This window comes from Acanthochromis polyacanthus, chromosome 6 (genome assembly GCF_021347895.1).
Source record: "Acanthochromis polyacanthus isolate Apoly-LR-REF ecotype Palm Island chromosome 6, KAUST_Apoly_ChrSc, whole genome shotgun sequence".
Lineage (NCBI taxonomy): Eukaryota > Metazoa > Chordata > Actinopteri > Pomacentridae > Acanthochromis > Acanthochromis polyacanthus.
The window spans coordinates 29,129,780-29,144,438 of record NC_067118.1 but is presented as its reverse complement, the minus strand read 5'-3'; the positions used below and the strand labels follow the sequence as shown (position 1 = coordinate 29,144,438).

At 40.5% G+C, this 14,659-nt stretch overlaps 1 protein-coding gene across 2 annotated transcripts in view; it reads right to left on the bottom strand.

The window, feature by feature from the left end:
• The window catches only part of pacsin1a (protein kinase C and casein kinase substrate in neurons 1a), a 38,384-nt gene that overhangs the window by 10,533 nt on the left and 13,192 nt on the right, over window positions 1-14,659 (bottom strand). Inside the window, exons 1-4 of one of the 2 annotated variants that reach the window (XM_022202520.2) lie at window positions 9,134-9,349; window positions 3,943-4,072; window positions 692-848; window positions 271-506 (exon numbers count right to left, since the gene is read on the bottom strand). In XM_022202520.2, the coding sequence (XP_022058212.1) occupies window positions 271-506; window positions 692-848; window positions 3,943-4,002 (453 nt within the window). In that variant the 5' untranslated portion in view covers window positions 4,003-4,072; window positions 9,134-9,349. Of the gene's footprint in view, window positions 1-270; window positions 507-691; window positions 849-3,942; window positions 4,073-9,133; window positions 9,350-14,659 lie in introns of those variants that run through there. The other variant, XM_022202518.2, reaches the window with a different exon arrangement.

Sequence of the window (14,659 nt, the reverse complement as noted above, 5' to 3'; positions counted from 1 at the left end):
CCATCTTAAAAAGTGGTATAAAATAGCTGTAAAAGCTACAAAGCTCAGCAAGGCCTGGCACCTGGTGCTGGTTTCTGTATTGCATTTTTCTTGCTATATTTTCATTATGATTTTAAGTGCAAAGCTTGAAACAGTGGACAGTGAGAGATGAGCAAGGCAAGAATATACCACTCAACAGCTAAGTTAGTCTCCCATGTATGTATTGAATACGACTGTCAGGTGACTTTGATGACAAAGATGATGAATGAATGTGTCCTTCATTCCCCACACCTCCTTAAGCTTCTTGGCCCATGGTTTCTGAGCCTTCTTAAAGCCTTCCTCTGCCTCTTTGGCCTCTTTGAAGCCTCCAATCATCTGCTTATGATACGCCTCCTTCTGCCAGTTCTTCACTTTCTCCACATCTTCGTTCAGCAGGTTGTTCTTCACGTCTTGGTGCAGCTCACTCACTTTCTCTGCCTCGGTCATCACGGCCAACCAGGCTCTCTCCACAGAGCCATACTGTGGACCTGAGAGTCGGACATAATGATTAATTGAGAATTAAAAATTCAGAACACTACTGCTCAGTCAAATATTACCAGAGAGCAAACATTTAACTGTGTAAATGGAGAATTTGGCAAATTGAAGGACAGCGGGAGATATATTCATTTGTTGATCTGTTTTTTTTTTGGTTGACCCTCGTCCAAAATCTGACCTTTCTCAATGAGTTGTCTCCATCTCTTGGACCAGGCAGTTAGCTGGTCACCGTATGCTTTCTCTATCTTGGCACGTTCCTGCAGGCAGCCCATAAGATCATTGCAGAGCCGATGGCCATCATCGAATCTCTTGACAGCACGTTTGTAGTTCCCCACCTGAGAACAGAGAGGAAGACTGAATAGTTAAACAAAAGTACTCTACACTAATCATCTTTTACATACAGTACATCACAGATTAAAGTATATTTTTATACACGAATGAGACTGATTTCACTATATAATGGTAAACTGTATGCTTTGAGATGTGTCATTCATATTTTTAATAAAAGCAGAAAACAGCTCCAGCAAATCTAATTTTGTGAATAAAGGAAAGCTACATTTTTAAAATCTTTTTAAAAACACACCAGCATTTAGAGTTATTTTTGGTCGAAATGATTTCACTGCATTTTCTTTTTACATCTCGCCACCTTAAGTGGGGCTGCCTTAAATAAAGCAGCGCGAGGCTGTGTGGCTCCGCCTCTTTGGTGCCTGCAGGGGGCGTGAGCTCATGGTGCATGATGAAGGGAGGGTAGTGAGGGGGGTTTACTCGTGCCTGTGCATGTGTAGTTATGCAATGGCATGGGCTTGTGTTTGTGTGTGTTCATGAATGTGTGTGTGTGTGTGTGTGTGTGTGTGTGTGTGTGTGTGTGTGTGTGTGTCTGTGTGTGTCTGTGTGTGCGCGCGCGTGTGCACAAATTGTGGCTGCTTTAATCCTCTTGAGTGGTGTAACGCAGTCAGACAGATTCTCAGCAAGAGATGACGAGGTAGAGTCAGAAATACCACAGACTGTTTGTGTGTTTATATAGGCTGTAAATACGTACGGTCGCATACAGCATCGTTAGGAAGCAACTCATGGAGAGCCTGTCTGACATGTTTGCTGGCTGCAGAGCTGCACTCTGATTGGTCCTGACACGAGCATGCATGTGTGGCTACTGTTTGAGATCAGAGCTGCAGGGAAACTGTGAGACAGGTGTTTAACAGTATGAGTTTTGGCCTGTGTGACAGATTGCCAAGTCACACCAACAACAACACGTAGGTGGACTGGTTGTACACATAAAAACACACCTGAGCTCTTGTGTTTGTTCTGCAATATCTAGGTATGGCTCCGCTTCTCATCCCGTTTGTACAACAAACAACCTGTTCTGATGACAAAACCTGAGAGTAAAGCATTTTCCTACAATTCGTAAACCACAATCTGACCTTCGCTGGCTTGCTAGTATACAGATGCTGTATGCAGGTGCATGTGGTGAAAGGCTGCCTCAGAGCGGCTGGTGACTGAGGCTCTTTGTCTGAGTCTCTGTGGCTGAGAACATGATACAAGGAAGACTCTGTACTGAGGGAATTCATTATTGCTAATTTGCTGGGCTTAAAGTGCACACAGACACACAAACAGTAGTGGTTTCATCACTTCAGAGAACATTACATCGTCTTACATTGATTTCTGCAGACTTACTCTAACCCAAACCATAATCACTAACCTTAACCCTAACCCTAACCTTACAGTAAGCTTAAACCCAGTCTGCAGAAATTAATGATTTACTTTGAAGAAGCTTGCTTTCTGTTCCCAAAAGGAGGGCAGATCCTCACAGTGTGACTGTTTAAACAGGTTTATGTCCACAGGACATGAGTCCACACACACAAGGCAGTGAAGATGGACAGAACCTGCATGTTGTCTGGATTTGTTGTGACTCAAAATACATAAATTGTCCTCAAGGATCTTATTTGTTTATTTAGTTTATACCAAATAAATTAATTAAAAGATGAAGCTCATTCAAAGCAGAACAATCTTACAAATTTACTTAATAAAATTGCATTTGTTTGCTTCATGGCAGTTATGACTTCCTCCCCTCTATTTATTCAGAGTTGGTTAATAATGACTGTTGGCCAGAGAAACATAGCTACAACTGTAACTTTTATTTATTTAACTTTGTGGATCATAAGATATATTTTTATTTCTTTCTTCTTAGCAGAAATGCATCTCCCTAATGTTTCTTACCATATAAAACCCAAACCATAACAAAACAAAGCCACAGGACAGGCAGTGAAAGCTCATTTAATTAGCTTATAAAGTACATGCAATGCAATCACTCCAATAAAGATATTTTCCCATCCACTCATACAGTATCCCATACAGATGCAAACAGGCATCCATATAAGCTGCTGTCATTATGGGACTACTATTGCACTCTGCCCTTTGGTTACGCTGCAAATTTGATCCAACTGCCTTATTATATATTGTTTTGAACGTCAACGTATTTCTATCACCTTATCATAACTTAGTACTTTTAGACAATTCTTTTTCTAATGTTTTTGTTTTAAATTTTTCTTTGTTTCTTTTACACCTTTTTTAATGCTTTGTCTTATATTTGAATTGCCCTATTGTTGAAAGATGCTATATAAATAGACTTGACTTGGCTTGAGTGGATTAAATTTGCTTATATTTTTAGCACCTTGATTAGCATGACAAACAGCAGCTTTACATTCACATGAAAGTTTGGTAGCTGCACTTCAGCCTAATGAGCCACAGGAACTCACAACTAGGTCATCTTTAAAAAGCTCTGGATTTAAACCAGTGATCTGACATGATGAGAAATTCATTTATTAGATTTTTGCTAAGAATTAAATCACAGGAATTAAATTACTCTCAATATATCAATATTTGTTCATTAAATATGAAGCTATAATGAGCATACAGCTAGCTTAGCTTAGCATAAAGATTCCAGTTAGGGGAGATACAGCGAGCTTGGCTCTGTCTGAATCTAACAGTCTGGCAGCATCTCTAAATCTCACTGAGAAACAAGTTTGCTGAATCTGTACAAAAACGGAGGTGAAAAGCAAGGTAGATATTTAATAGGCCGATACGCTTTGGTCTCATTTAACTCTTGGTAAGACAGCACCAAGCTTCAAACCTTCCTTTAAAGTGTAAATCTGTGCTTGAACCGTGTTCCTCTGCCATCTTAAACACCACAAGTGTGAATAATAACAGAAGTGATGTTCTGCCTCGAAGCTCAGTAGATAGCAAACTGTCTCACTACAACTCATGAGACAAATGTCCTTCTACATAACAATATTGACGATGATCTCAGTTCCATGGTTTCAGTGGCGACTCTGTTTGATTTCAAGGGCCAGATCAATACAAAACAGTGTGAGGGAGAGGGGTTGTGCTGCAGGTTGAAAGCCCATCAGGACAGACGTGACGGTGACTCTTTACCTCCCAGAAGCTGTCCATGGTGTCGTCAGCACCTGCACATTCATCGTAGGAGCCAGACATTTTCCTGGATGTGGCAAAGCACTCTAATGTCTAAACCTGTCCTCTGCAGCAGAGCTGGGTTCCTCATGCACTGAAAGAGACAAAGAGAACAACAACAATGTGAGACAGTGGCACTACACAGTTGCAGAAACAAAGCAGTGCAGTGACAATTAGTAGAGAAACGTGGCCGAGCTGGCCTCTGTGTAACTGCAATGTGGCAATTTCCCCTGGTAACTGGAGGGAACCTTTCAGTGTGAGCGTTCCTATTCGAGACGTTTATAATAATGAGATAAAAATAGTCTCCTCCGTCATGCATACAGCGCCGTGCCCCCGAGGAACAGGAAGGGGCATCTTATATTGGTGTGTCCTAGAAAAGACACCAGAAAGAGTGGAGCATCGCACGGCTCTGACCCTGAATCTCTCCACAGTGAAAACCCTCATTCTTTTGACACATTAAATCTGAGAGAGAGCTGAGCAGCAAGCACAACGCATGAATAGCTAGTAAGTTCAGCCGCCCAGAAATGCACCTTGCGAGTAAACATAGAACTGTGTTAAGTGCAGCCTTGAAATAGAACAGAAGCAAACCTAATGAGACGGGATCAGCACACCTATTTATACACCTATACGTGCCCTTTAATTGTGCTCCTTAATCACCAATTACTTGGTCAACCCTGCAGAACACGGTTCCTCCTGCAGTTTCTCAAGCATTTAGGGTGATTTATATTTATTTGTTTGACGTGTTCAATATCTTACCACCAAGGTAAAAACAGAAGAGACTGTGAGCTATTACACTGGTATTGAATTCTGTTTGAAGCCTAATCCATTTTGCTCTCATGACTAATGCCTTTTCCTTGACAGAGAGCTCTTCATTGCACTGCAACAACCAGTAAGATAATGGAATTTATAGAACAGTATGTAATATTAATGAGGCTTTGTTAATAAAGTGCCTGCCTGACATGGTTTCCTGGTCTTCATAATTACAGCGGATTGTATTTATAGTCTAATTCTGCACATGCTCCAGCAGTGCCAAACACAACACTTAGCACTATTAATGCTTTTTAATTAAAATAAGGAGTTTTCCAAATTGTCATTAAGGAAAATGTGCTGCTCTTACTATACACAGTCCAAACTGAGTGTTGGTTGATAGAGGTCAATGCAGATGAAGGATGACTCGTGGCTATTTCAGATTACAAACTGAGTCAGCACTCTACAGCCAGCTGCATCACAAGGAATATTTTGTTCAAATATTGCCACAGCCCTTCGTGCTTCATCCTTCAACCTCCTTCTGCAGTCAAGTACAAATTGATTCCCGCAACATCCTTCATCCCTGGAATGAGTCATGAAAAATAGCTTTCTGCATTAGGCTCAGTCGGAGCTGGCTGGGCCTCGCTTTCTTTACACGCGGCACAAAAACATAATTGTCCTTGTGAGGAAAATAAGAGTCTTGAAAACTACAAGGTCAGCTCATAAAGGCAAAGTGTCTTTAGCAGCAGCTTCTGCAACACGCTCAGTGTTTTCACAGGGTGGTCTGCTCATCAAAACACTATCAGGGGAACATTTGTAGCCTGTGTGATTGATTCTGGTTTCAGCTGGAGAGCAAGCGGCCCAGTCTAGCTCAGTCAGTGTTTCTACACAACATCGACTGATTTAACCCAGCTGTATTTTTCAAAGCCCTCTGCTGCTATCACCTGTCTGGGAGAGTCTTAACAGTCGTGGCTTACATTCACTCGGTATTATCAAGAGTACACTATGTGCTGGTGCAAAATGCTGAAGCACTATTTGGTGATTTAGCAATTTTACTGTCAGAGATTGAATCACAGACAACTTGAGTCTTAGAGTTGCAGTGGGATCAACAGTCAAGCTTTTTCAGATGAAGAGAGAGCTTGAAAGTCTGTGAGAAAAAAAAAACAGAAGCTGGGTTTGTGTCTGAGCTCTAGTATTTGATATAATATACAACTGCATATACTATAACTCCTGTGAGAAAAAACCACCACAGCAGAGTATTGACTGACTGTGTCCTAATGCAGACTTATAGAGTTACTGCATATCATTACTACTAATAATCATGTGCAGTGCAGCCAGTAAAAAAGGAGATCTGATATTATGCATAATACTTCCTTCAGTATTCTCCCATCACTTTATTGTCAGCACTGTTTTAACTTTTACATTTTTTGGTGTATTCCAGAGCCCACCCTAAAATTGACTAGCATGTTTATGTAAGACACTGTGTACTCTGCAGCACCTTCCAAATAACGTGCTTCCACGTCAGCAGGGAAACACCCTTAGTACCTCTCTTCATGAAAATGGGGACACAACCTCTTTCTGTCAATCCACTGAGAGGCCACGTTAGCCACACTCACAACAAATTCGAGAACTGTTTGTGTTTTATAATGGATGCCAGCCAGTCGCTGAATACGTCTCATGACAATGAGGAGACTCCAGTTTTCTCACTGACCCCTGCTGAGGAACTGAACTCAATCCTTCCTAATCCTCCAACTCTTCCTCGCATTCAGAGGGTATCTTTAGAAATTAAAAGCTTTCTTTCTGACAGTTACATTAGATTATTGATACCGCTTACATGTCATGACTCTTTTCCCATAGCATAAACTTGGCATAAACTAGAACTTGGACTGAGTTGTCACATTTTTCCTCACTGGGCTCATTTGTGACTGCAATATAAATGTCCTGCACTTCCATGGAAACAGCACAATCATGGCTAGAAGAGAAGTCCAAAATATTGTCTGTGCAGGATGACATAGTTATAACGTCAAATGAAAGTAAAAAAAAAAACTTTGATTACTGATTTTGCAAAAATCGAGAAAAATTTGACTCAACATGCATAACATTTTTCCAAGCATCAATACTGGAAAAAAGGTAGCCTTACATACTAGATATATTTTACTACTTACATTTTTAATGTCGTATTTTTCTCCTATCTGCTCATGCACAACAACACCACCTGCAGTTCACTAATAGTCACGTGGTTGCCATAGACTGTATATAAAGATGGACGTAGCATCTGGCTCCAAAATTGAAGCCAACCCGGAAGTGTCAAAAACTTGCAATATCACGCCGTCCGCTGGGTTGGCTCCAAAAAGCTTTTGCTCCATAGACCCCAATTCATTTTTGGAAAAAATACAATTTGATAGACTGATTTTCTACAGCTCAGGATTTTTTTCCCGTTAGTTTTCATGGTCAAAATGAGAGATCAGGTGGCCGATCTTAAATTAAATCAATACTGAATTTTAAATAAATTGTTAAAGTTGGCGGAGCCAGGGGGCGTGGCTATACTTGATTGACAGTCCCATAGACTAGTCCTGCCCCGAGTTGTTTGACGACACTTTTTATGTCACTGGCTCCAAAAAATCCAAAATGGCGACCAGGAAGTAGCAAAATCCGGGCTTCATTTTCTCGGCGTTGAAGCCAACGGGTGACGTCACGGTTAGTTCATGCCTGGTGGTTGCAGCAAAGAGCAATTTTTATTTATATTTTTTTTTCCAGAATCTGATTTGAACAAATTGTTTTTTGTTTCTTTTCTACATGAGACATGCAGAATAAAGTGATTTTAATGACATATCTTTGTTGAAAGTAAGGACTTGGTTGAGTCTTCCAGCTGAATGGCACATTACTGATGAGGAGTTCTGCCAGGAGGTTTTGGGTTTAGAAGGCAAGAAGCAACAAAATCCAGCTACCAGGACATTAAAAGCACTCTATTTATCACCTTAAAAAACAAAACAAAAAAACTGAAAAATTTTAAATTGTAGAAATGGTAAATTGTAGTTTTCCCATTTTTTGAGGACTACATTCAATGATGTTGCATCTGACATCGCGAAACCATTAATAAGCTGATTAATTTTGTTTTTTTTCCTGGGACCTGCATCCATAACGTGTCAGCAATACAAACTGTGACCTTCCTCTGAGTGCACGATAATAAAATATGCAACTTTTAGACACAATAGGCTTTAAATGTTTGACTTACATAAAAATATTCCTTTATATCCAATTAAAGTAAACACACTACATAATGTAAACAGTCAAATATACAATGCAAGACAGCTTCACGCCATGTTAAGCAGCCCAAAGTAGCATTTCTTAATCCTATCAACAAAAAAATACCATTGGTTCAGCTACCTGTCCATCATTCAAATTATCCAATAAGCCCCAGCATCCACGACTACAATACCGAGTGACGTCAAAGCTAGTTAAGCTTGGAGGAGTGCCAGAATACCAGCTCCGAACAAAACCAAAGGATCCATATGCTTAATTTAGCCAAAACGTGCACGCTTTGACCATTATAAGACACTGCTACTGTTTAGAAAGCATTTGGATTAAACAAAAATTCCTTCAGAGTAGGCCTACACAGACAGATAATCTTAAACTAGACTGAAGTAAAATAACTCTGCAGCATGGTTTTTAACATATTCGTGGGCGTGTGTGTGTGCAAGTGAAAAGACGAAAAATTATTCATTCAAAAAAATTCAAAAAGAAAAAACTGCTTTGACATCCATATTGGCACAAACTTTATGTCGGAGATGAGTATGGACAAGAAAGTCATCGGCCTTTCCTTCACAGGCCAAAGAGCAGAAAGAGAAAATATGACATGAAAGTCAGTTTCGGTGTATTGCAGGAGGGTGTAGTGTGCAGCATGAGACAGATGAAGGTTGGCGGTGGCAGTGATAAGCATTCTGGAGAGGGGCTTACGCTAGTTATTGAGGTCAATCCACCTCAGTGACTGTGAACACACCTTCCATTCCTTTGTGTATTAACTGGTGAGGAAGTGATAATAATGACAGACTTCTTTTTCTAAAATGACTCTGCGTGTAGTGAAATACGTTTTGTAAAGATGGTAAGAGAACAGCAAAAAATGCCTGCATGGAATCAAAGGAAACAGTCAAAATACTACATGCAGAAGTAAAATATTACAATAACAGCTTGTCTGTGCAAGAAACATTTATCCATTTGGATGCATCTTTCAATTTTGAAACCACTAACAACCCACTCGCTGTCCTCAACACTTTCTGTCAAAGCAATCTGTCTTGTAATCTTTAGTCCTTTAGAAGCCTGTTGCAATTGCAAACCAGTGCTAATCCACTGCAATCCAAACTTTTTAGAATTTGCTGTTAACCAATTCTTCATCTGCAAATTCACTTACCATGTTTGATTCCATCATTGAAAAAAAAAAACCCAAGTATGAAATGAAACACAAAAGAACAGACTTGAAGATATAGTCCAAATACTTCCTTTGCGGTTGATACTTCAAGTAACAAATGATATGTTGCAAGTTTTATTTTTGCAGCTTTGGCCTCTGTGGCCAAAGTAAACCTGTAGAGGACGGTAAGTCTGACCAAACTAGCATGTCTCAGAGGCTGAGGGATAATCCTGCAGTGTGCCATTTGAAAAGCTTTAGAGGGGGAGGGAACTCAACAGGAAGAAGAGCAAAGAAGAGGATGGGACGAGTGAGACAGAAAGACAAAAAGCGAGCAGAGGAATCTGCTGCTGTCATACAACTGTAATTTCTGATGCTATGAAATGACAGAAAAGCATCAAGGTTAGTTTTCTAGGAGTTCTCTAATATATTTTTCATAAACATTACCAATGCATGGCTGCCACACACACAGCTCAGCCTGCTGTGATTGAGATCACAGTAATATAACACAAATAAATAGTCCTGGCACAGCACCCGAGGTGCATGAATGCTTTTAAGAGAGTTAAAGAGAACTTTGACCCAGTTGAGGCAAATGTTCCTGATGAATTCAGGAGGTCCAGTGTTGACAAATCATTTAAAGCACTGAATGGGAACCACAACAAACATGTAAGCTTGTTACAGTAAGAAGATTTCACTGAGATGAACTAACTTTACTCCAGCACAGTACCAAGCTCATTGTGCCGAGTCTGATTAGCTAACAGTGATTTATATAGACAATGTTGCCAAAACCTGATTTAGTATTGCTTTTTCTGTAGTAATGTTAACAAATACAACTATGGCAGTATTTGTAACTAATGCGGCAAGTCAAATATTATGTGAAGAAACTCTACTAAAAGCACTACCTGACGTTTGGATATACTGTGAGTTTATGATGAATTCTAATTGTCTGTTTTTTGCATTTGGTAGGCATAGCACGCCTTCCTCTTCCACTGATTGACTAAAAAGAGGACACACAAGGGGAGAGACAGAGGGAGGGCTTTCATTGAAATATGGCAAAGAGAGAGAGACAGAGAGAAACAGAGTGAGAGTGAAGAGAAGAGACGAGATGGAGGCAGGGAGGGACGTGACAAGAGAGGAGAGGCAAAGGCTGGGAGAAGATACAGTAAGCTGAGGACATTGTGTGGAGCTTGTCAGGCAGCCAGGCTGTTCCTGAGTGGAATAAAGAGAGCCACAGGGCCAGAACGGCAGCTGAACACATCAGCACAGAGATGTGATTCATCTCACGGTGCAGCACGGAATAAGCAGGCTGGTGGATGTTGCCAGGAGACAGAGTTGCCTTGTGCAGACTTCACACACGCCGTAACAGCAGAGGCCGTCATTAGGCCAGCCATGTGACCGATGCTTTAGACAAGAGCAAGAAGGCTTGTCTGGTGACGCAGTGTCAGCTGTCCATCCCACCGTCAAGTTGTGGGAAGTCCTTGAGTATGCGCATGCACCGACGTACACTAGAGGGGAACTAGCAGAATGCTAGTGCACAGTCAACCAAAGCAGAGACGGATAGAGAAGTGAGGAGGAGAGATTCATTCTTTAAAGAAAGATGCAGGAGCCAGACCTAGATTAGAAGAGGCAGAGCGACAGAGGTAGAGATTGAGGGGAAGTGAGGGAAAGCCAGGGAGTACGGAAGGTGAGGATGGTCCTGGGTTGTTTCTATCAGCTGAACACTGAATGCCGTGAGCCCTGTTGCTGCTAGCTGAGGCATGGAAGAGGAGAGTGAAATGTGAACTGACATGTTGATCCAGACAGGGAGCAGCCCTCATCTTCTCGCTCTCCTCTTCTGGCTAACTGCTAACCTCGCCATCAGAGGAAAACTAAATTGTACCCACAAACACACACAAGGTTTTTCCACCTCAAATCATCATCGGCCTTCAGTATGTACGTATGTATCAAATATTTTGGAAGATTTTTTAAAAATTTGCATGCTGAGCACACATTTTTACAGACATTGAAATTTAAGGCTATTCCAGGATAAGAGTATCACAGGAACTACTAATGATCAATGTGACAGACAGACAGTGACATATTCACTGTTATTTTGCACCATGCCATCGATTCCAAAGTAGAGTCATATTTTAAGACCTGAAAATTTCCCACTAAAAAAATCCATCACCTAACAGATGATGTTCAGTTGTGGTTATTTGAAGCCAATGTCACCTTCATGACAAAATGCATTGGCAAAAAATCTGAAAGAATTTACACAAAATTCCATGACAAGTTTCCTTTAAACCAATGGTTATACCTACAAGGTAAGGTTTGAAAATAATAAAGAATAATTAATTAATTTTTTGGTTCGATTTTGAAAACCATTTCAACACTCCCATGGCTCCAGACTAACTTTTTCACTGGCAGCACTGGTGCGACCCACTTCCTCATTTGGTAGCACCTCCCGCTTTGTCACAGGCAAAACACCTAACTGAACATTTGCTTATCGATAGACACCATATTTACCACTGTTTCCTAAACACTCTACATTGTAGGCTGTGGTCGCTGCTGCTGGGTGGCTGCGGTGTTTAGACAGGTGCGTGACCAAAAACGACTTTGAAAAGTGTAAACCAGGGCGATCTACTGTCATTTGTCCCAGATGAAACCGAGTGATTTTCTTCTGCATGAGGTTTTTTCTGTGAGCAGAAAAAAAACGGTACATGTAGGTGCACTGTACATTTTACGAGAAGACCGCATTTTTAAGCATAAATGCCACAGTAGATAGTGTTCTTGTAATGGTGCAAAGCTAAAATCATTATTGTGGTTAATGTTCATTTAATTTTTTTGGCCCTCCATCGGTGTGAGCCACTGTAAGTGAAAGAATTCAGTATCCAGACCTCCCCGTCCCTGCCTCCTCTTCCCTCATTTTCTTTTTAAATAATCAGCGACAGATCACTTTATCTTTTAAACACAACAACAATTCAACAGCTTGTTTTATGCACCAGGCAGGAACAGACTGACAGAGCCACTGAAGTTCTAAAAGTCAAACAGCAACACCAAGACAGCTGAGTGAACATCATTCACTCGTCTGGAGTCCTGCCTCCAGAAGTCTGTTTCATTTGGATTAGGCTATCTACTTTTTTTTTTTTTTTTTTTTAATTGGTGCTACAACATACTAGCTTAATCAGTTATGAAAGGCAAAAGAAATCCTTTCCATTTCTGTTACCAAGTATATCCTATTAAAAAGTATTCTATGTGTTTGTTTCGTATCATTGTGGCATGGAACTAGCCTAGCCGCGCTAGACAACCCACGGCAACGAATTTAATTCTCTGCCAGGGTTGACAACAAAAACGACAACAGTCGTTGAGCTCCATTAGCACCGACTCTGAATAATCTTTCTGTTAACATGTCTGTAATATACTTGAGCTTCACCCATTGACTGTATAAATAAGGCTTCACCGAACTCCCGCATCCTCTGATTTCCGGTGCTCTAGGAGCCTATTCGTTGTGCTGATTGGTTGTATACCTACCCAATTGCTGCAGAGGGATTTGATAGACAACCTTTTAGGCCGCCTCCCTCTCTGTCGAGCGTGCCTAGACCCTTGCGTCTTCAGAGCATGGGTCTAGTGCGGCTAGGCTAACATGGAACTACTTATGGTTCAGAAACTATGACTTGGAAACTTCTGCATTATCTTTTTTTGTGTGTGTGCTAAAAATTTAAACCTTTCATGGGGTCTTCATATTTTTTCCCCCCATAGTTCAGTTTCAACTTCATATTCTCCTATAATCAGAGAGCACTTGATTTATTGCTGCAATACTACAGATTCTGAATCAATGGTATATTGAGAGATGACGGTAGAATTTCAGGCTTTTATCTTTCAAAGTTCCTGATGTATTTTCATTCAAACATAGCCAGAAATTCCAATGTTCTAAAAAAAACATGGCAAAAGTGAGGTGACGGATAATTTGACATCACTATAACAATCTAAAATTTCTCAAGCATATTTATAAATATCCATATTTTGTACAATAAAAATGTCAGGCAGCTCAGAAATCATAGAGCAGAAACTGTTCTAAAAAATGTGACAATCTGAGATGGAATAACCACTATAAAATTTAAACTTGATATGTAAATTCACAGCACCAATCGTATTTACTACTTGAAAGCACTTTGGCTCAGAGGCTGTTGTTTTAAACGTTCTACGTATAACAATTATTGTTAGTTTGTTATGTGAAGCAGCGCATGCCTTGTAATGCAAGGCAAATTTCTGAAAGATCTGAAAAAGTGAAATTAAATACAACATTTAGCAAACACAACGAAGCCTGATGGACATGCTGTTGAGAAATCAAAGTACTAGATTGACAAAAACTTTGAAGTGCTGGTGGAACTACATGAAAAGTCATCATCAGTTATGATCTCTGGTGGGGATGAATGTCTGAATTAAATTTCACAGCAATGCATCAAACAGTTGCCAACATTTGTCTCCAAAAAGTAAAATATGAACCTCATGATGACATAACAAATTCATTGCAATTAATCTGGTAACCAGAAACATCTGTGCTGAAGCTCAGTCAGGAACAAAGTGCCAGATCATCTGACTCCATCATCTGTAGCATTGCTAGTGTGGCTAAACTGAGTAGTTTGATGATAAAATAACAAATGTGAATTCAAAACATCACATGTCTGTAAGGAGCAAACTGATGGGTGTGGGCCTCTTCTTCACTGTTAACTACACATTCACACTGTAATCAAGGCAGGTCTCTTATAAACTGTCACATCAGGACGCTACTTTGACTCTGTTTCATCAAACTCATCAGATATTCTGCTAATAAATGACCACAGAACAGCTACACATTTCATTCAGATTTCTTTTCTTTTCATATGATTGCAGCTACTCCATATTCTAAAGCAACATCCCAATCTATAACAGCATTTGAATGTGCAGGCTAGCAGTGTGGGTCATTGCGTCATTCAAACAAGCTCAGGATGACTCAGCTATCTGATCACTAGTTTCTCCTGTGGTGCTCAGGGTCGCTGCACAAAAATTCAGTTTCTGCATCACTGATCCTGGTGGGGGGGATTTTCTTGAGTGTTTCCCATTTTTAATCAATATCTATTTTGTGCAGTCGTGTGAGTCAGCCAGGTGTGTTATTGCTCAGCGCTCAGAGCATCCGACCACACAGTAATTCCTCAGCAGTGAGATGTAAATAACAAAAAGATTCCACCATCCTTAGTGTTTTATTTCATTGATTTCTGAAGGGAGATGTTCTCTGTCTCTCAGTTCACCCACAGGAAGGTCAGTGGTCACGGTTAGCTACAGGTCATATGGAGCCGGTAAGGACTGAGGGATACTGACGCACCATGCTGCCTTTCGTCAGACAGCCCATAAAACAGATTGTACTCCAGTTCAGTCTCTAATATGTGGTTTGGTACAAGGACTAGGGAGGGGGTGGTAAAGTCCTTGCACTATGACACTGACATACATGCTGATGTGTGAAGTGAATATCATTGATCTGCTTGTTACAATGCAGTGGGAAATCTTGGGCCTGGG